We start from the raw sequence: 22,062 nt of genomic DNA on the forward strand, positions 1-22,062 counted from the left end.
TTATAATTCACTAGAACTGAAGCTATTTATATAACACACCAGCCTGAAAGTTGGAGTATTATTTTTTAAATTTGCTATGCTTTATTTTTATTGTAAAGAAATATGTTTTGTTCAATTAAAAAACTATCAAATTATCAAATATGAGAAGAATAAAACTTAATAACGAAGAAACTGACAGGCATACTCGTTTAATTTTTTTTTTTTTGATAATGACTACCTTAAATATGACAAACAATTATTATCTGCAATATCCTCCCTATATTCAAGAGATGTTAATCTAGGAGTAGTAGTATATGTATAATTTATAGTAAAGATTAATTAGAGAACTTCCAACTTAGCATAAAGTAAGCACCTTTATAAAGGTATTACAGACTTAAATAAAATGCCTGTCATAGAAAATATTTAAATAAAATGTATGTCAGTAGAAGGCTAAATTGTTGATGCATAGTTTAAACAAATTAGCAAATATTTTATGTTTTTGTTTGAAAGAACTGCCTATTAGTAAGAAACACTATAATTAATTCATCCAGAAATATTTTTTTGTAATGATTTAGTAAGGGAAGAAGGTAAAAATATGTTTATAATCTAATATATTACAAATAAAACGTTACATAATATTTGTGTGATTATAACCCAAATCGTGCGGGGGTTCTCCTTGGAGTTGCCCCCGCACTTATAATTTCCTGACCTTTATTCATGGCAGCCTCCTTCTTATCGGCTGCCTCTTTCCTGGCCTTCATTTCTTCTTGTGCCACTTGCATTTGGTTCTCCATTTCCAGAAGATGTTCAGCGGCTTGCTTCTTCTTAGCCCTTCCAGATTTCCCAGTTTCTGTAAATAATCGGAATAATATACGTTTTATTAAAGAGACCTTCTGAACATTGTTACCCTTTAATGAGAAGAACATAGGTCCTAGTTCAGCCAACCAATGACCATCTACTGAAGTGACACACTGCATATACTCTCTGGCTGTCATAACCAGTTCATGGTAGACCACATAATCGGGAGTATTTCCTAAGCCAAACAAGGCTGAAGTTGGATGCAAATGACAAGGCATTCCCGTACGGCAGTTCACATACTCTCCAATGCCTAAAAGTGTCAAGGTTCGTAAAAGAATTACAGCACACATAATATTATTACCTTTTAAACGGGCAGCTTGATGGAAATATGCGGAACAAATACATTTTCTTACAATGTCCCAGTCGGTACCACATGATTTAATTTCTAGTTTTTGTTGCACCACAATATCTTTCAGTTGTTGACGAACCTCCCTCACTTTTCTCATCGCTTTAATGTGAATAAAATGTTCGTTGCACCAGTGAGACGAATAATTATTCTGTTTCCACTGATTATAGACGTTCAGGAATGTTAAATGGTCACTTTCAGGTACTTGAAACTTTTCTCTGACTCCATCAGCTTCTTCCTCTCTACCTTTCGGTCTGTAGAAAATAGAAGGGACTGATAACATGGATACTATGATGAGGATCTCAGCTGTACATCCCATCTGAGTAGAAACAATGAGCATTTGACATTGGGGAGGATCCAGAGGAAATTCCGCCATTTGTCGTCCTAATTTTGTTAGAACTCCTATGGGAGAGATTAGAAAGAATAAAAAATGATTAAATAGAACTCGAAATCCTTCAAACCTGTATGATCTAGAGCTCCTAATATCCATAACTGATATAAGGAGTTTAATATATTATCTTGTGGTGGTGGATCCATAAAATGGAATTGAAGAAGATCTTGAACACCTAAAGATTTCAGTAAGAGTACCGTGTTCGCTAAATTTGTTCGTTGGATTTCAGGAACGGTCGTAATGAGAAGCTCATCCTTGTATTGTCTTTCTGTGTAAAGTCGAAATGCTTGTCCTGGTCCAGTACGCCCAGCTCGACCCGACCTCTGATTCGCATTGGCTTGGGAAATGGGATAAATCTAAGAATTTCACGATAGTAAATAATATTGAAACATCAGTTCAAAAATTACGAACCTGCAAAGCGTCCATACCAATCCTAGGATTATACACTTTCAATTTGCAGTATCCGGAATCGATAACGAATATTATTCCATCTACAGTTAGTGATGTTTCAGCTATATTAGTGGCCACTACGCACTTCCTAATTCCTTCGGGTGAGCGTTGAAAAATCTTGGCTTGAAGGTCCGAAGGTAGTTGGGAATAAATCGGTAAAATTGAGAGTTCCGGAGCATTGTCAATTTCACCAAGTCTCTCTGACAATACCTTAACATACAAGTATAGCTATTAGGTTGGTCAGAAAGTAATTTCAATTTTATTCTGACTTTCAAAGCACTTTGCGATAGATCTAGACTAGTGTTTTGATGAAGTAAGAAACAAAGTACTCTTACTTAATTTGTTGCTCCTATTTATTATTCATAAGTTATCACTTTTATAATTACGCATTAACATATTCATTAGTATTTTATAAACTTTTATTGGACTACTAAATGTATTCTGCTACTGCCTGTGGTACTAATAGTTAAAGTAAAAAGTATTTGGTTGAATAAACTGTTAAGTTCACCACTTCTCAGTAGTTGAAATTGGAAGACAATAATTATTATATTGAATCCATCAATAGAGCTACTGTTGAAAATACATACTGTCTTCATACTGATCACTGAAAGAATATTTAAGTAGAGCCCTTCTAGACATAGCATCTTCCATTTTCCTTTCTTTTTTTCTAAAACATTCACATTTCATTTAGAATAGGAACTGCTAAACACTTAGATATACATTGTTTAATTATTGCGGAACTTTTTTACATTTTATTTATCAGACATTGGGATTGATTTTCTGGTAGATAGACAAATTATTCAACCAAACACTTTTTAATTTGGGTACGTTTGAAACCCATGCTGGGTGGGAATAAACTTATACACTAAACAAGTTCGTGTGATTTGGTTCGCTTCAATGTTTTGATTTTTCCTACGTGTTGTCCAGTAGCTGTATTGCTGCTGCGTTGCTGTGATTTAATTTCGAGGTGATCGTGCAGCTCTTTGTTGGTTACGTTACAATAAGCATTGGTAATTAATCGTAGAATTTTGTTTTGAGTACGTTGGATTACATAATATTTCGATTTTAGCATAATTATTCGAGTAAACATTCTCTAACATTAAGACATTCTCTAACATGGTTGAGTCTCACAGGCATTGAATATATATGTCAACATGATTATTGCTCTTCGTTGCAACTCTTTTAATAACCCACGTGAAATATCCATCAATTCCAGGAGCTTTCTTAGGATTGAGTTTACTGTCAATTCCTGTTGCAACTTCTATTGGAGAAATCAAATTTACAGCTACATCAGGCTGATAAACAGGATTTATACTCATTGTAGATTCTATATCATTCGATTGAAACAAGTTAGCTAAATGTTCTGCGAATAATTCAGCTTTTTCATCGTTGCGTGGAACCCATTCATTTTGATCATTTTTAACAGGCGGTACTCTAATAATTGGTCTTTTAAATCTCCCAGTTGCTTTCCATAGCGGGTAATCTTTATCTGCTTCCCGGCTTAATACATATTACAAATGCAAAATTATTTTTTTAATGTGTGTCTTTTCCTTTAATCGGATAGATAAAAGATACACAGACGCTCATTTTTATATATATCAGATTTGGTTATATTATATTTGTTCAATTGACGTCGACAGACATTGAAGTGATAGGTGTATTCCGTTTTAGCATAAATATTCCGCATTGGTAGTGTATGGATCTAACTCGTACTACTTTTTGTATTTGGGATTGTTATAGTAGACCCATTTCTTAACACCAGTTACCATCTTCCACATAAAACTCTTTTTTTGTGCATAGTAAGCAGTGCTGCATGCTGCGATGTTAAAACGGTTCCAAATGGCATTTTCAGTAAATTCGTGATGAAAAACTTAATACCATTAAATAGAAATCTGTTATTTTATATACAAAAATGTCAAAACCATAAAATTTAACAGTTAGGTTAGACGTTGTTTGCATTTATACTTCAAAATATTAACATACAGGAAACCATGTAGTACCAACTATTTATATAACACCTTAAATTGCATGCTTTAAGACACCTACAACTTATCTTGATTTCTTATATCACGGTTAAAATAAGCTAGGTAACACTATTTAATTAAGTCACAAAATTTCTCAATGTTGGAGTAGACTGAACCCAAATATCTGCTTATATTTATAATTACTGCCTATATACTAACTATTGTCCTCTATTTACCTCGCAAGTAACTTCGATGTCTTCCTGTCCAGGCATAAAAATTAGAATATCACCAGATGGGGGTTGTAGATGTATCTGTAAAGCCTGTTTAACAGCTGCATCAACGTAATCTTCTACGGGATTTTTACTGAACAGAACTTCAACAGGAAATGTTCGGCCTGGTATAGTAAACGTGGGTACGTTCCCGAAAAACATCGAAAATTTACTGCTGTCCATGGTGGCGGAAGTTACGATTAGTTTCAAATCATGCCTGCGGGCAACTATCTCCCGAAGAAGACCGAATAAGACATCGGTACTTAGTGACCTCTCATGAGCTTCATCCATGATAATGGCGCTGTAATGGTCCAAGTCGGGCTCCCTCAAACTTTCTCTCAAAAGTATACCTGTATAGATGAGATTAAATCAAAATTAGATCCATTGAAATATCAAGTATAATGTCAAAACGAATGGAAGTATGAGTGGATCATTTATGTTTGTAATCATTTGAATTATCAAATATATTGCTAATAAACTTAATTACGTTATTTTTTTGTAACACTGTTCAACACAAATTTGATAGATGTGCAAAGGATATAACACACACGTTCAATTCAAATTCTAAATAAATGTAACTACGTAAATCTTTTAAAGTAAATACATTTAAATATGACAAGTGAACTGCCCATTCCAAGAGAACATCAGGTTAAAACAGCTACTGTCAGCAATCAACAAATCAGTCGGTAGAAAAAGTTCAGTGGAAAAGAATATCTATTTTGTAGTGTTTAAAAGTTCAACCTTTTTTGTTCAACTACGCAACATTTTTTGACCATATACAAAACAAACAAATGAATGTCAATGAATTATATCTGTACACAGTAGTTTAGGCGTCTAATGTATTAATGTCAGTTTAGTGTTTCAGAAATTAATATAGTTGAAAAATATGTCACATTATCTGGGACAACATATATTATCGAAACAGTTGTGCATTTTCTTCTAAAAGCAAACTATGTAAAAAATTAGATGTGAGACCAGGCCTATTTAAGATAGGGCAAGACATTCGAGATAACAAAAGTACTGACACCAAGGACCAGACAGAATACATTGACATTTCAACGACTTGAAAAATCTCCAGTGATTGGGATAATATCAATATGACCTTGGAAACCCATAGGAAAGGTGAAATCTGAGTACCTATAGGAGTATAGCTTTTGTTGAAACCATTGGATAGGTCTTTTGCTCACTAGAAATGATTATTAATAATGCTGTGAGAACAATAGTTAAGCCTATCAGTACAATGTACCCAACGGAGGAACATCGCGGATAAAATGTGATGTATTCATCTAATTAAGCATGAGTCTTCAATAATATTCTGACACCTAGTCAAGGGAGGGCATAGTTTGTACCACTTGACAATGTAGTGTGCGTCAATTTTTGTGATTTAAGTAAAGTTTAAGTTTATGTTTTAACTTTGCCTCTTTCAATCAAGTTAGGCAAGAATATCACTAAAAAATTTGCTCGTACGAACTGTCATCTTTATGGCTTATTCTTTTCTTGAATGTTTGTGATAAATACTTAGATTGTATTTAATTTACCACTAATTTATTACTAATTATTTTAAGGAAATAAACCAAATTTCTTATATCTTCCGTTTGTCGTTTCACTCTGTGTAAATCCATAGAAAGAATAAATAAGATACAAACCATCAGTCATATATTTGATAACTGTATTCTCTGAGGTACAATCTTCAAAACGAATAGCATATCCCACCTCATCTCCCAGAGTCGATCCCATTTCATCGCTCACTCTTTTAGCTACTGACATCGCCGCTACTCTTCTAGGTTGTGTGCAACCGATCATGCCATATTTACTGTAACCCTCTTCGTGTAGATACTGAGTAAGCTGAGTTGTCTTACCACTACCAGTTTCACCTAAAATATTTTTGAAAATAATACCTTTTCGAAGATAAAATATTTTAGTCATACCGACGATAATAACAACGTTATTCTCTCGTATAACATTAAGTAATTCTTGTCTAACGGCGAATGCTGGTAGATACCTTCTTTGTTCACTAATGGATTTCCTTTTTGCGAAATCACTACTTGCTTCATTACTACCTGAAAGAAAATGTAATGAGTATATAATTATTTCATCTTATAACATATATGGAACCTTTCATGTGTTCCGCAAATTTATGATCGGTCTTATAATCTGTAGAATCATCTTCCTTGTTGTATTTCTTATCTTCTTCGTCTTCTTGCTTCTTTATACCCATTATATTACCAATCTTAGTACCGCCTAGCTCCCAATGTTTTTTCTGAGCTTTTCGTCGTTCCTTTTGTTCTCTAAATACTTTTACCAAATGCGAACCCTTTCTTGCAACCAAGGCCATATCTGACGTTGGATCTCTATAAAACAATACAATCACCATATACAACTTCAAACACCATTAAATTCTGATTTAACCTATCAGACAATTAAAGACGATTTTTTTCCAATTTTTAAAATCGTTTCGGAAAACATTGTAGCAAGCGGGGTATGACTATTCTACGGGTCAAATTAATCGTTTAAACCAAATTAATTAATAAATAGAATACCTATTATATAAAATGAATAATAATGATGAAAAAAGAGGGTTCAAATTAAATAAATGCTTGTTAAATCGCCCAAGAAAATTGTTATAAAACAAAAAGGTCAAATCATTTTAAAGATAATATTGAGTCATACTGAATCTATTAATATTTTCAAAAACTATGCAACAGAAATTGCATATGGGATATTGAAAGCTGATTCAAAGAAGTCTATCACAAGAAATCGTGCCCAATTTGAATAAGTCGAGACAAAATTAATAAAAGTGAGTTCTCCTAGTAATGTTGAAGTAACACACTATATAATTTCAATTTAAAAAAAAAATAGACAGGAAAGAAAAACAAATGAAGATCAGCTTCTACAATAAAGAGGAAACGTGTTAGAATGTATTAATAAGTAATTAATAATTATGTATGATTATAAATCTTTCAATATTTCTAAAGAAAAGCCACTACGTGAACGTTAAGTATGAAGAACAGTTTCCAACTGTGAAAAATGTTAATAAAATCCAGAAGTAAGAATATTTTCTAGAAGGAAAGATCATAAAATTTTAGTCAACAGCCGATATTTTATAGAGCATAGAGTCCTTAAAAGGCTTAAATCATGCTAAAAAATATCCACCGTGTTTTTAACACATTGTTTTTATATGTTAGCATAATGTATTAGTTGAGAACATGTAGATTTAATTATTAAAAATATCTAAGTATTAATTTATTGCAGACTATAACTGTAAAAAAATACCATTAAGACAAAATAAAACCGATAGATATAGTGATATAAATATTTCCAATTAGTTATTAAAATTAAGTTTAGCAATATCATGAGCCTTATAGTACTTGAAAATTATATTAAAAATTTAGACTGTTTTAGAATTAGATTCAATTAATATCCTGATACCATCTGATCCAACTTAGACTCTTTGCAACTAGTAATATTATTTTTTAAACAAAAGTACCATAGCTATTAAGAGAATTGGAATAAGTTACTTGATTTTACAGTAAATAATATATTGCAATGATTGGCAAAATAATCTATGCATATCATCTCATTATGTTTCAAAATGTTTCTTAGTAGTTTAAATAGGGGGTCCATCCTACTTATATCAATAATTTTTTTATCAATGTGACATTATTACCTTACAGGAACAACAGGCTCTGGTTGTTTAGTAAATACTATTCGACCATCCAAAAATGGAGGTACAATGTTATGAACTAAAAGATGTACTCTGTCAATTGACTCTTCATCAAAATCTTCATTATAATCGACTGAATGAACAACTCCTGTATCAAAAAACTTAATTAATAACAGTTAAATACAATAGAAGTACCATATAAACCTGATGTGAGCATCCTATTCCTTTCCCACAATTCATTATCCTTATTGATTTGACGTTGTTGTGCACTCATCCTTTTCTTTTTCCTTTGTTCCAATTGCTCTTCTTTTTTCTTGGTGTATTCTTCACTAATGCTTGAAAACGGATTATTTTCATCATCATATCCCTCATCCATGTTATACCACTCTCTATCTAAACGTTTTTGTTCTTCTTCCCAATCTTCTCTGTCAACTGTGTTGTCCCATTTCAGATGTTCATCCTTTTCATTAGTTAAACCTATTGTTAATATTGTATTATTAAATTGTTAATTATTATTATATTAATTTTTATCTGAAAATTTACCTGGAGTTGCGCCAGTTTTCTTTCTATCCTTTGCCCATGCATTAAATTTGTGTGCAGGTGTAACCCTTTCACTATCATCATATCTCTTTTGCTTTATATCTCTATGAGACCTTGATGATTCACTATGCCTTGCTCTAGAACTTCTTTCTGACCAAGAGACATCATCAGTTTTGTAAAGTTTTGGGGTGGGAAAATCCCAAGAGGATTTTTTTGTAGGTATTGGCTCATCATCTTCATCCCATGCTTTTGATAAGGGTTCTTTCAATTTAATATTGGGTGTCCTTGGTTCATCTCTGAATTTAGGTGTTTTTTCTCTCCTAGAGGAATTCGCATACCTATCTTTATATCTGTCCCTATCTCTGTCTCTATCTCTATCCCTTTTTCGATTTGAATGTTTTTCATCATTTTTGTCATAATCTCGACTTTTATTATGTCTATCCCTATCTTTTGTAGTAGCATATACGCCTTTTTCCTTATACCGATCTTTCTCCCTTTCTAATAATCTTTCTCTTGCTTCTCTACTAACACCACCAGTGTATGTAGGAGTTTCTTCTGCTGGAGATCTAAATTTTCTATCTTCCTTAGCTTTTCTTTTTTTCTCTTTCGAATCTGTACCACTTTCACTATTCTCCTCATCGTCGATAGAAAAGGACATTTTCCTAGCAGCTTCCTCCTTTTCTTTACGCTTTTTAGCAGCTAGGCGATCGAGGCCCAATAAAGAGGGCTGTGGTATTCTAAAAGTGGGTTCTTTCTTTTTCTTTAAAATTAAACCACCACGTTCGTTTCCTGTTGTACCTTCTAATCTATGAACGCTATCGTTATCCATTTTATATTTAACAACAGTTCGAACACGAAACTTTAACAAAAACGAAAAATAAATAAATATAACCTCTATTCGAATATTTGAACTAATTTATCTCTTTAAATTTAGCATAGACAAAGACAACTGACATTTTTCTATTAAGAAGACATTTACCAACTTTTAGTTTCTAACCAATTATATTTCATATTTTTGTTAGTCCTACAATGAATATTACAAAAAGAATAGTACAAAATTATATAGGAAAGACTATTTTTAATAATGAAACAAGACGGATATCAATTTTTCCTATTTTGAATGTCAAAGAGAGTATGTGGTAATACAATTATAATAAAGCATTACAGATTTCATTATATTATGATTTTAGTTCATGAAGTTCAAGAGGGTAACCAATTAATTATTTACGGTCAAGAAAAAGCATCTCCAAGAGAACCATATTTGCTTAAAAACAACCAGACGGAAAAATGTCCAGTCTGCGCTTCAGGGTTGAATATAAAACACACAGATGTCTTGATATTAAGTCAGTTTGTGAGGCTTGATGGTTGTATGTTACCCAGAAGAATTACAGGGCTGTGTGGTAAACAGCAAAAACGCATTTCCACATTGGTTTCAATGGCACAAAAAGCAGGTTTGTTATTTCTATATTATTTGATTTAAGAATTATTTATATATAGCTTTGACATTTTAGGATTAATGCCAAACCTCACACCAGCTTGGAGTAAAAAGGATCCTAAAAAGAGGTATCAATGGAAAAAGTTTAATAAATATTTTGATGATACAGCTTGAACTTAGGAATATTGTAGGATAGTCTAAAAATAAAGAACTAAAATTTGAATTTTTTTATTAATTGTTGTGTAACTATATCAATTTCACCATCTACAAAATTGGGGCTTATTGATTCAGATGTCATAAGCTCAGACTCAATCATTCCTGCAAATGGACTACTCTGGTAATTAGGATGTGATATTAATTCCCTAAAAAGTATGCTTTCAATATATGAATTAGACAAAATATTCAAATCCATACTTGAAAATTCCAACAGTTTGCATTGGAGTCAGTTCTTTAAATTCAGTAAATATGTTTATGTCATCAAAATACTCCTGGTGCTTTTGTTTTGGAGCTATGATGTTTTTCCCACAATTTGGAACTAATTTCCTAAAATAGCTGTATTATAATAGAAAAATAAACAGGCAGAAATACTTACTCAAGAGTAGGTATAACTTGTCTATCAGTAAAGCGTACACAAGACTTTAAAAATACATAAAAAGGTAAAGTGTCCTCCATATCTATTGGAAATTTTGTTTTCATTTCAATTTTAATGAAATACATGTTATTGCTATCATAACAATATGGGTAAATGTTTCTCACTATTTTTTCTTTCACCCAAGGCATAAATAATTTTCTATCAAATACTTCTAGAAGGTCTATCTTTAAACAAATGTTGAATAGAATCATCCAAGATCTATGATAAATTGGAATATTGGTTGTTTGTGCAAGAACCTAAATAATAAAGAAACATATATAAGTTTTACTTATACTGGCAATTTACTTACATAATAATAGTATTAGTTTTTAATAATAATTGCAATTTTCTTACAGCCCAATTTGCAGGAGTTGTGAAGATATATAAATCCATTCTACCTTTATTCCAGATGGTTTTCTGAAAAATCATCGTTGCAGTAAGATATTTAATAAAATTTAAATTGACCATTGTTCCAATGATACTCATAGATGGATCTGCAGAAGAGTTTAATTTTTAAATGGGCTTTAAATAAATGTTTTTTACCAACCATCTGTCCACTTTTTGTTTGGAACATCTTTCAATAAACTCTCCACTCTATTACCCTCATCTTGAGAATCACAATAAGCTAATTTACCTAAATCTAAAATATCATTCTCAACAATTTCCACTTTACTATATCTATCTTCAAGTATTAACTAAAATTGCATACACATTTAATATAATCAATAAGTTATTATATTGTATATACCTTTATAACTGGATAAAATATATCATTAGGTTCATAAAGTTTCAAATTATCGACGCCCCCATCTAACAACTCTTTTGTGAGGTAACCTATACCTGGATTTACCTCGGCAATAACTTGATTATTGTTATCCTTTATTCCCTGTAGAATATGTTTGGATGCAGCTTTTGCCACATTTGGACATATTAAATAAAACCTGTCATGTTTTTTTTGCCGAAAGTTTAATATTTTTGGCGGTATATATTGCCTATATGACTCCAAATAAGGATGAGCTTTGAAGAATTTTTTCAGGTCATTTATGTGCTTTACAGATGATTTTTCTCTAGGAGAACATTGCTTTTTTTTAGATGTTTGCGTACAAAATTGACAAAACTGACTCATATTCAACCTTATCCATCTTCGAAAGATTAAAATACTCATAACGTTTCAATAAAATAAGGCCGAATACAACCATAATAACACAACCACATTTAAGGTTATGTTCATATGGTTCATACAGGAAAGTTATGTTGCAGGACATATAATAGGATAATAGTTGTATTTACCATTAATCGGGAATTTTTTAAAATTATTATTCTTTAAAGCTTCAACCAAAAAAAAAATAATCACTTGCACACAAAAGCCGGCTTGGTGGCGCAGTGGTAAAGGCGATGGGACGGTCCTCCTACTGTTGCGATAGCCGCGAGTTCGAATCCTGCTGGGGCATGGTCGTAAATGTATGTTTGTGATAGTTTAAAATTTATGAATGTTCTAGGCAACAGTGTAAAATCCGACAAGGAAAATGATCTCAGTCACGCCAGTAACCAGGCTGGGTAAGACCGGATGTCTTCTGGGATGATTTCTAAAGTTGGTCACTCGCCAGTCAGTAGGCTTAATGCTGAGGACCGTGGTTCGGAGCCCATGTTAAACTTTAGGCCTAGTCCAGATAAACCCATAGTTGGTAAAAAAGGAGACTTTAAAATATATTTAAAAAAGCATTCAAAAGTACTTTAGTCTTTATCAATCCAATTTCATTATTAATCATAAATAATATAAGTGTTAATAAATATAGCGGCTTTTAGAACTCTGGCTGAAGAACTGATTTTGATGATTATTTATAACTACTAGTGATCGCCCTGTGGTCGACATTCAACCACCATGTATTAAATAAATAATTTTTCTCTTACAATAGAGTCAAAGGACTAGTTAAATGATAGGTTACTAAAACTTGTTTTTACAGTATTTTCAATATAAAATCAGAAATGTATATTTGATACTAATAAATAATAAATGTCTGTATATTAAAACATATTACAATATATGCAAACTATCTCAAGAACTAACACTCGCTAACATTTCCTAAATGGCATTAAATTTAATTTCTTTTATTAAATATAATTTCCATTAAGTTTGAATAATCAACAAAGTAATTAATAAATGTAAATTACTACGTCGCTGAATATTATAACAAAGAATAATTAGTAAATTTATTTTAAGAACTCTAAAAAAACAGAGCATCCAATATAAGTATATATACATGATCTTTCTTTACTTTTATATTATAAATATAAATATGAAATAATAAATGAAGTAATACACGTTTATGTATTAAAAATGAATAAATGAAAAAATGAATGAGTAAAACTATTTTGAAATTGATATTTGATTTTAGCGTGTATATTGAAACAATAAGGAACACAATTTGGTAAATTAACTTGGTCTATAAAGTAAATAATCAAAATAATTAATGCAAGATTCAAAGAATAAAATGTCATATATCTTTTACAAATGTCCTGTTATTACTTCATAATTTCTTCTATTTGTCCTTTGTATTCCATATATGTAAATTATATTCAGAATTGCATTTGTATTAACACGGTTGCATTAACAAAAAACGTTCAATTACTAAACATTTGAGGTTTTCCGATGCTAATTTTATTTCAATAGAAGTGCCAGTAGGCGGTGGTAACAGTGTCACGGATAATATTTCCAATCTTATACTAATATAAAAGCAACCCTTAATTTTAAACAATTTACTGCTGTCCACATCTTTCCTAATTAGAAAATGAGCAAATTGCTACCGCGGAATTATTGTCGAAGAAAATTTAGTCTCGCATGAAGGGGCATTCTCATCACTTAAACCTATTTCGGCTGGAGCTCCACAGAGTACTGTCTTGGAACCACTCCTATATCTGCTCTATACTGCTGATATCCCAACAAAAGAAACAGTACTTGGAACATTTGCCGACGACACAGTTATCATGGCAAAAGATGTGTCTCTGTCTAAGCCTGTAGAATAGGTACATGTACCGGTTAACAAGACCTACCAATGGACTAAAGCCTGGAAAATACAACTTAATAGCTACAAATCTGACCATGTTAATTTTGCGTTGCGGCGAAATGACAAAACCTAATTATCATTATTATATTTATCACTTGACGGATGCCCCACTCCTCAAGCAGAATTAGCTAAATATCTCAAAATATCTCGCGATGATAGGTTAAGTTGGAAAAACCATGTTAGACAAAAATCAGAGCACATTAAGCTAAAAGTCAACAAACTATATTGGTTAGTTAGAAGATACACTAAACTTGATCTAAAATCAAAGAGATCGGTTTATCAAAACTTGATTGGTTGCACTAAAACATCACACCAACTAGTAATCCAGCGCACCCAAAACAAAGTTCTGTGATTAATTACCAATGCTTATCGCTATGTACCCAATGAAGAGCTGCATAATGACCTCAAAATCAAACGGATACACGAAGTGATCCAAGATTTCGCCTTAATAAAACATGAAATAAGGTTGCTAACTCAAAGCAACGTGGAAGTAATACAGCTACTAGATAACACGCAGGAAATCAGAAGATTGAAGCAATTAAAACCACACGAATTTGTTTAGTGTATAAGTGTATTCTTAACTTTAGCTTAAGTAGATTAGTTTTATTTCAATTGGGAAATACATACTGATGTATTAATTCCGTATTTCCCTTGCTTGTGTATTAATGTAAGTACAAATAATAAGTAAAACAGAACAGTAGTAATAAATTATTTTGTAAATTAAGAATGTACTAAGCATATGTAATGTAAGATGTAATTAAACACACATTTTACAAATTATAGTTGGAGCTTTTTATTATATTCCTCTTGGGACTGGGAGATGGAGAGAAGAAAAAATAATTACCATTAATAACTTCATTTTTATTTTAATCATGCACAACACAAATAAAAGCAACCCGCTTTAAACGTACAATCATTAATATTATTAGTTTTTGTTTACTTGATTATTCGTAAAATACACGGATTTAAGTCCATAACAGGGTACTTGTAATTTTTATATAAAAAACGTGTGGTACCAGGCGCATTCCAGATGTTTCTGACTTCGGGGACGTTTCTGGATTCCTTGGATGGCTTTTTTTGATTTATGAGTTGGATCGATTGGAAAAATCTGGAGTACTTCAGGTAACGCACAGGAATATGATCTAAGATTCAGTACAATCCTTAATAATATGCGGTGTTTATATGTTACGTATATAAATTACACGTAATAGTTACTAATGTTCAATTGTGGAATAAAGTTAACAACATAAATATTGAATTTCAGTAACATTCCAGAACAAAAATACCTTGCGGCTTAAACTTACTTCTGGAATGTCGCTGGAAACAAGTATACTGTCTTTTGAAGTTCTATTAACGTCATAAAAGAAAATCTAAAATACATGCATTACAATCATTTATAAAAAATCAACATAAAATAACTTAACTATTAGAATATAAATAAAAAATACATGTAAGAAAACTTAGATTAGATAGATAAATGTGTTGTAATTTATACACTGAAGTTTACCTAACACAATATCCAGGGAGCTTTTTCCATTTCATCTCTCTCTTTCTATATATATATATTAGACATCTGTTACTTAGATATGTACAAATACTATTTAAAAATACGATTCTAAAATACGAACCTGTACAAAAAAAACAAGATGTTTTCAACATGAACAAAATTATGGTCAAAACTACTTTTCAGTCGTACATTTTACATATATTAGTCCTGAGGACTAAGTTTGAGAAACAGTCCGGGGTGATCTGCATGTATAATGTATTGCGTAACTATTAGATGTCGATACGTATGAACTGTTTGGTGGTATCCGGATTGGCGTTTAACCTATTGTTTTTCAGACATTAGTTCATTGAATGTGTGAAATGAAGATATATTGAGCTTTAATTGGGCAGTATATATAATACATATGTAGTAATAATATGGCTCGTTTTTAATTCCTAAATACAGTTAAGTGTATCTCTTTTTTTTAATTCAATTAACTAAGGAAAGATCCGTTTAAATATTTGGACTACTGCTATTAGGACGTCGTTTCGTAATCGAAAAGGTCAAACCTATAGATACAACCTTCTTGTACCTGTCTAAAGTGAAACAATTTCTTGATTAATTTTACTGTACATGCCATACGTCATCGGGTATCAAATAATTTCGGCTGGTTTACAAGTTTGAGGATTCCCAATGTGTGGGGATCCACAAACTCGGAACAGTTCCGGACACGTCCGTGACCTTCTACTCAGTAAATCTTCGGGGCAGAGCGGTCGTTAATGATCTTGGCCCTCTTCAGCGTGGCACCACGCTTGATCTGATCCATGAGCGACTCGTGGCATACCTTCGGATCAGGCTGGAAATCAACGAATAAATAAAAGAACATTTGCTTTGGATATGACGAAGAAAATTTAATAGTGTTAGAATAAAAAATTCCAGTAAACAAACGTTATAAAAACAATGGTCAGTGAGTTAAAAATACACCCAAAAACACTGGCTCACCATGTTCAATAGAAAGCGTCGGGAAGAAAGTGATTCTGGAAAATAGATAGAGACTAAAGATAATCCCATCATAGTTATTTTTTATTTATATTTTTTATATTATATATATCATCTTTTTCCATATGTATATTTAAGATATTTTTATTCCATGATGAAAAAACTAAGATATTCATGGATATTATGTTGACAAGAAAGTAAGCTTGGTTTTTTTAAATTAAAATTGTCAGAATTTTATTTTTTGACATACTTAATTTCAGATGTTTTTTGACATACTTAATTTCAGATGTTACATTACTGTCGCAATGTTTTTCAACAAACTTTCTCTACAACAGTAGTTTGACATGTTTTTATAAATTATGGAAAATGGTTATGACGATCGGTCAGTCAAATGATCAGGTTCGTGTACCTGATTGCAGTAATTATGATTTAATTTTGATCAGTTTACCCATTTTTAGTCACCAGAAACATAAATTAATTAGAATATGTTGTTTATTCTTTGCATAACATAGGGTGTTTCTTAGAGGTATAATATTTTTAAATGGAATAAAACAAACAAATTATGTAAATCTACATGAAATTAACTTAACAGAGAGTTAATCTTTGTAGCATTTTATATTTGAATATAATTTTTGGTTATAGCTTCATTCTAGAGCTTTTTATAATATTTGGGGCTGTATATCAATATGAATTATTGACTTCACATATTTTCTCTGAAGGTAATTTGGCAATGTTAAAAGGCACGACCTTGGATATGTCTAAAGCGTGACATTATGCATTTATGATTGTAGTATGAGCTGTGTGACATAGCCTCTCTACATCCTAATGGGTTATATACTATATCAGCATTGATTGTAAGGTTTTGTGCCATGATTTATAGAAAATGACCAATTATTCTATCAGCCCATAAAGCACATCAGACAATTTCTCTATATGTATCGGTGTTTCAAAATATTATTACAGAATCATGATTTTCCAAATAAATCTACACAATTTGATAGCAATGTTCATACATTAATTTCTGATGAAATGACAAATCACAAACAAATGACAAATTTCATTGAAGATAACGTCAAATTCTATATCTCTAACAAAATACCCTTAATGTAATAAAATAAAAAATATAATAAAAATATAAATAAAATTTATAATAAAATGTAATTTACACCATAAAACCAAATTAATATTTTCGTCAACCCAATAATATATATTGCGTATTAGATTTTATCATAACAATTATTTCAAAAATCCCTTAAATAATATCTTTGAAATATGAAAATTATACTTTAAAAAAACTTCAGCAATTACAAGCTGTGACTGCCGTTTAAATTACCTGTGCCTTGCTGTTAATCAGTTGTCTAATCTTGCTTGCCTTGAGTCCTCCCCCTGATCCTGTTCCACTGCTTAGATGTTGTTGAGCTAGTTTGGCATTGAGGGAGTCTAGGAAACTCTGTCCAGGACCTCTCTGTGGAACCTGTTGATTCTTATTGATTGGGGTGATGTTGCCTTGGTCGTCGGCACAGCGCCTAGACGCCCTGGGACTAAGGTTGGGTGCCAGTTTGGCGTTTAGGGTCGCTATGAAGTTCGATCCAACTTTGGCTCTACCTATTATGCCAAAGAATGTAATATAAATGAATGGAACTAACAAAATTTATTTATTTACCTTCAGTCTGTCTGTCTGCGCTCTGAGATCTAAAACTAGTTATTTTCCTAACAGCATTTGGGCTTCCCCCTACTACTTGTGAAGGCTGAGCATACACCACTCCTCCTGATTGTGACAAATATGATACCTGTAAGCATCAATGTGACTCATCATTATGACTGGTATCATCGAAATACTGGTAGTAATTTTACAAAAACCGAGAATTTCGGAATTTAGTAAAAATGAAATTCCAATTTCTTATATCAATAATTAATTGTATGTATAAATAGTTTGTAAGTAATTAAATGCACTTTCTACATTCGCGTGGTTGCTGTTTCACAATGACAACGGACAGCTAGGATATTAGACTTACAAAAAATCCAAATATTACGAACATATGCCTTTTCACAGCATGCCACGCTATAACCTATTCCAGAAATTATTCGATTTAAACTCCTTAATTTACATCCTCTTTATATTGGTACATATAATATGTATGATATAATAGGATATTGGTACTCTAAAATAATATGTTTAGTTTAATCTAGGTAAACCATCTCATAGACATTGTTTCCAATAACAAATTAAAATTATCTGAAATTATATTATATTATCTGAAAGCAGTGATAATGAATAGTCATTATTTTATAATTGAATCAATTATACTTGTTTGTAAAAGTTCTTTAATTGATGTGCTCTGCTGGAAGCTAAGCTATTAATCGAGTCTACTAGTTAGTCAACAAGTATCCACTATTTTGGAACGGACCGGAGCGAAATGGCCAATTTAACTAAGATTCTGAACATTTAATTTTGAGAGAATTGTCAAGCTTACTGTATTAAATGGTAGCAAATTGATTATAATCAAACCATATAATGCAATTTGCTGTAACTATAAAAAGTAACTAATAGACACTAATGTACCTTTGTTTGGCTCTGGAACGTACTGAGCACGGCGCTGACATTTCCTCCACCTCCTTGATAGCTCATAGGTCGGTCATTGGGGGTAGTTTGTGCTTGAAAAATGTTCTGGGCAGAGCCAGACATAGCCGCCATACGTCGGATAGAGTTAGGACTAGCCGGAGTATGTCGAAGTTCAGTGAGTGCTTTTACAGTTTCTGCTACGTTTACACCTTTAAAATATTTTCGATAAAAATATGATGTCTGGATATCTATATTTCATACCTACCAGTATTAATAGTAGCGTTACACGGTTGTGGCGGTATTTGCTGTTGCTGTGGACTCTGGCCGCATGTAGGTTCGAGCAGGAATGCAGGAGGTGGTGGCAGATTTTCTAGGCTACCCATTGAGCCAGCGGTGTTGGTAATGGAGGATGTTCGCCGTATTGGTGGTGGCGGTTTGTTGGTTTGCATACTACCTCTTCGCAGTAAGTTGTTCCTTAACGTACCCAACGTGCTCATGGCTGAATAATTAGAAAGAGAATATGGTCAGACGCATGGAGATTGCCGGTAGGACATATAAACTACAATTAGAAAAACAAATGGGACAAATCGTGTACCTGTCATTGATAACGGTCTTCGTTTTTGAACTTCTGCCGTCTCGTTTGACCGGGGTAGTGTGCAATATTTGCTTGCCACGTTCGAGTTTGATACATCTATCGGATAAAAGACACAACAAGCAGGTAAAAACACACCATGCAAAAAATTGTGTTGTAATGTCTTACATAATATAAATTAATTCAGTAGTTTTAAGTCAAACTTGCTATCAAATTAATTTATAATATATATTCAGTATTTTTTACTTTTTGTGCTATTGTTAGCTACTTAGCTTGTTTAAAGGTGAACATATAATTAATAATACAACATGGTTTATAAATTTTGATGTCAAGTCTTAATTACTTTCACTAACTAATATGTTATCAACAACTAATAAATTAACGTTGTAATATTAATTACTTAAGAACTGAAAACATATTTTGAAATATCTGGTTTATAATTTCTTTCTTAAACCACCCCAAAAGTGCATAAAATCTCATGCAATATAAAATAGGTGAATATTGACGACCTACCATCAGGATGTTGGATGTGATCTTCTGGGTTGAAGGTGGTTTGACTGCCGTAACCACTGGAAGACTCCAAAGAACTCTCGCTAGTGCTACTCTCCTTTTCTGCGCCCTCCGGCTACAAAAAGTATACTTAAAAAGTCGAATTAATTAATCGAACCAAACCTACCTTATCGGGCGGACTTATGAACTCGGCAGGGGGTGGAGGGAATGTTTGGTTCTGTTGGGCTTTATCAGCAGCCATGCTGGCAAGATCGTGCATATTTACATAAGTGGGCTAAAGCAGAAAAATGAGTATCAAGTTAAATCAAGTTGTGTCCCGTAAAAGTTTACTAAAATGAAATGAAATAAAGGTGTTATTTTATTATTTAAATATCGATATATAAACATCGAATACATTTTATAATTACATTATAAAATACATAATAGAATACATTTTATTATTACTTATAAAGCCTAACACAAAATATTACTAGATTTTTAAGACTTAAGTTCATGTAATATAAAATTTTGATTTGTTATTAAATTTTAAATCATTAATAAATAACACAAAGAGGATAACAAGATGTTTTATTCAATTTTAATTTAATCATTTACTTTTGCTTTATTTAAAATTAGTTTAGTTGTGTTAAAGTCAATTATTTAAATTTTTGTTATACTGATTGGAAGAGATAATTTTATTTCTTTGTTTAAAGTTAGTATATTTTGCTTTTATGACTATTTTGATTATGATCTCAAATATTCCAACTAACAAGCATATAATTTATAACAATACAAAATACAAAAACAAATACCCAAATATTGTGTTTTACTGGTTTGGGAAAATATGGTTCGACATTGTACCATTAATTGAGAACTTCTACATGGAATGTTTTTAAGAACTAAGACTCTTTGTTTGATTTGTGGAAATTAATTTACGACAATGATCATAACAGCTTGTTTGAAGTTAGCTATTTTTAATGTATATCACCCGCAATTATTGCTTACCTGCTGTTGTCCGGTAGGTTTTGTTCCACTCAAATGGGCGGGCAGCGCACTGGGTGGTGTTTTCCTTAAAGCTGCGGCGGCAGCGAGTTGTTCCGTGGCTCCAGGTGGTAGTACACGTACCGCCTGCATACCGCCGATTGTTTTCGCCGGTACACCGCCAGGCGGTGCCGTGGGCCGCTCTAAGGACGAACATCGCTGTAAAGAAACATCGAAATTAAGAAGGCTCATATAACTGTATAATTCCACGTGACACTTACCGTCGGAAGAGGGGGCTTGGATACGCTTTTCATTGATAATGACGGACTCTTCGGTGGAATAGGATTCAACTTGGATTCGGTGGATGGTGTGTTCGAGGTTACCGGGCTGGATGGTTGAGACAGACTTTGATCCGGTGCTTGGAATGTATAGACGGTCAACGGAGGCCTGGAATGACCTTTTTCGTACGCTACAATATAAATGATGATTAGTGACTACTTCGCTATATAGAAAGCGTTCCTCTGACCTGATGATATGGTATGTGGACGATCATTGATGATGGCGGAGGCGGCCCGCTCGAATTGTATAGAGTCTTGAAGATTGGGCCAGGTGGAGGTGGTAGTAGGCGCTGTGGTAGCAGGAAATGGAGTACACGGGGTACTGGAACTGCTACTATTATTGCTGTGTTCAGACATATTGGAGACCTATATGAGAACGTCATGCTTATATTTTTATATTGAACAGTATTATTCTTATTAAATTAACAATCAAAAATAAAAATATTCTCATGTTTACATTAAAAACAGAATTGTCAAAGCTATAAAGTCGACGACAAATAACACATCCATTAATTTCTCCAATGAGGTTACGGGCGATTTCTTACCTGAGCAACGCTCAAAACTGATGGGGGCCTAGGGTACAGTGTATCCTGGGACGTAAACCCCGAATCTTGGCTAGATATCGACATCACTCGTTTCGTTCCATTACGACCGAGGGGCTGTTATGAACCAAATCACCAAACAACGAAAAATAAACCAAAAAAAAAGAAACGAAAATAAATACAAAATTAAAGTAAAATTATAAATTAGAAAAACATGCAAAATACAACAATTTGACAATAACTACGAGATAAGATTTTCTACCTTATTTCACACATTATGTAATATATGTTTTGATTTGATTCATAAAATGTCGAAGTTTATGATATAAATAAAATGCAACTTTATTAGAAGTACAAGAACCTACAATTTTTGTTTCATTACTGACGATCGGTTACAGCAGTTCTGACTCTAGAGGTCTCTCTAATTCATTCTTTTGAGATCATTTCTTTGATCCAAAAGATGAAATTTCCAAAAAACCA

General features: G+C 32.4%; 4 protein-coding genes across 9 annotated transcripts in view; 1 reads left to right on the forward strand and 3 right to left on the reverse strand.

Moving 5' to 3' along the window:
* Nucleotides 1-573: 573 nt before the first annotated feature.
* On the reverse strand, nucleotides 574-9,393 carry l(1)G0007 (ATP-dependent RNA helicase l(1)G0007). Its single transcript, XM_076403258.1, has 12 exons — nucleotides 8,465-9,393; nucleotides 8,126-8,398; nucleotides 7,925-8,069; nucleotides 6,373-6,608; nucleotides 6,186-6,317; nucleotides 5,904-6,131; nucleotides 4,225-4,607; nucleotides 1,986-2,234; nucleotides 1,645-1,930; nucleotides 1,139-1,585; nucleotides 887-1,087; nucleotides 574-829 (listed from the first exon to the last, which is right to left on the reverse strand). The coding sequence occupies exons 1-12, from the start codon at nucleotides 9,288-9,290 to the stop codon at nucleotides 627-629; spliced, it is 3,609 nt and encodes a 1,202-aa protein (XP_076259373.1). The 5' UTR covers nucleotides 9,291-9,393; the 3' UTR covers nucleotides 574-626.
* A 34-nt stretch (nucleotides 9,394-9,427) lies between these two features.
* Nucleotides 9,428-10,119, forward strand: mRpS18A (mitochondrial ribosomal protein S18A). 2 transcript variants are annotated; one of them, XM_076403280.1, is made up of 3 exons: nucleotides 9,428-9,593; nucleotides 9,652-9,912; nucleotides 9,973-10,119. In XM_076403280.1, the coding sequence occupies exons 1-3, from the start codon at nucleotides 9,491-9,493 to the stop codon at nucleotides 10,068-10,070; spliced, it is 462 nt and encodes a 153-aa protein (XP_076259395.1). In that variant the 5' UTR covers nucleotides 9,428-9,490; the 3' UTR covers nucleotides 10,071-10,119. The 2 variants fall into 2 exon arrangements, with proteins under 2 accessions (XP_076259395.1, XP_076259397.1); XM_076403282.1 differs by having other exon boundaries at nucleotides 9,431-9,593; nucleotides 9,959-10,119.
* mtTFB2 (mitochondrial transcription factor B2) lies at nucleotides 10,108-11,790 on the reverse strand. The gene is made up of 6 exons (XM_076403275.1): nucleotides 11,276-11,790; nucleotides 11,075-11,222; nucleotides 10,882-11,021; nucleotides 10,489-10,784; nucleotides 10,311-10,439; nucleotides 10,108-10,258 (listed from the first exon to the last, which is right to left on the reverse strand). The coding sequence occupies exons 1-6, from the start codon at nucleotides 11,690-11,692 to the stop codon at nucleotides 10,108-10,110; spliced, it is 1,281 nt and encodes a 426-aa protein (XP_076259390.1). The 5' UTR covers nucleotides 11,693-11,790.
* A 2,642-nt stretch (nucleotides 11,791-14,432) lies between these two features.
* The window catches only part of mim (missing-in-metastasis), a 116,757-nt gene continuing 109,127 nt past the window's right edge, over nucleotides 14,433-22,062 (reverse strand). Inside the window, exons 8-20 of one of the 5 annotated variants that reach the window (XM_076403260.1) lie at nucleotides 21,586-21,699; nucleotides 21,229-21,406; nucleotides 20,984-21,171; nucleotides 20,727-20,921; nucleotides 19,909-20,016; nucleotides 19,746-19,857; nucleotides 19,236-19,331; nucleotides 18,906-19,139; nucleotides 18,641-18,849; nucleotides 17,741-17,867; nucleotides 17,411-17,682; nucleotides 16,081-16,115; nucleotides 15,795-15,934 (exon numbers count right to left, since the gene is read on the reverse strand). In XM_076403260.1, the coding sequence (XP_076259375.1) occupies nucleotides 16,086-16,115; nucleotides 17,411-17,682; nucleotides 17,741-17,867; nucleotides 18,641-18,849; nucleotides 18,906-19,139; nucleotides 19,236-19,331; nucleotides 19,746-19,857; nucleotides 19,909-20,016; nucleotides 20,727-20,921; nucleotides 20,984-21,171; nucleotides 21,229-21,406; nucleotides 21,586-21,699 (1,863 nt within the window). In that variant the 3' untranslated portion in view covers nucleotides 15,795-15,934; nucleotides 16,081-16,085. Of the gene's footprint in view, nucleotides 15,935-16,080; nucleotides 16,116-17,410; nucleotides 17,683-17,740; nucleotides 17,868-18,640; nucleotides 18,850-18,905; nucleotides 19,140-19,235; nucleotides 19,332-19,745; nucleotides 19,858-19,908; nucleotides 20,017-20,726; nucleotides 20,922-20,983; nucleotides 21,172-21,228; nucleotides 21,407-21,585; nucleotides 21,700-22,062 lie in introns of all 5 variants that reach the window. The other 4 variants (XM_076403259.1, XM_076403262.1, XM_076403261.1 and 1 more) reach the window with 4 other exon arrangements.

Source organism: Rhynchophorus ferrugineus, unplaced genomic scaffold (genome assembly GCF_030347505.1).
Source record: "Rhynchophorus ferrugineus isolate W39M unplaced genomic scaffold, kcgeb_rfMv2 rfM4, whole genome shotgun sequence".
NCBI lineage: Eukaryota > Metazoa > Arthropoda > Insecta > Coleoptera > Curculionidae > Rhynchophorus > Rhynchophorus ferrugineus.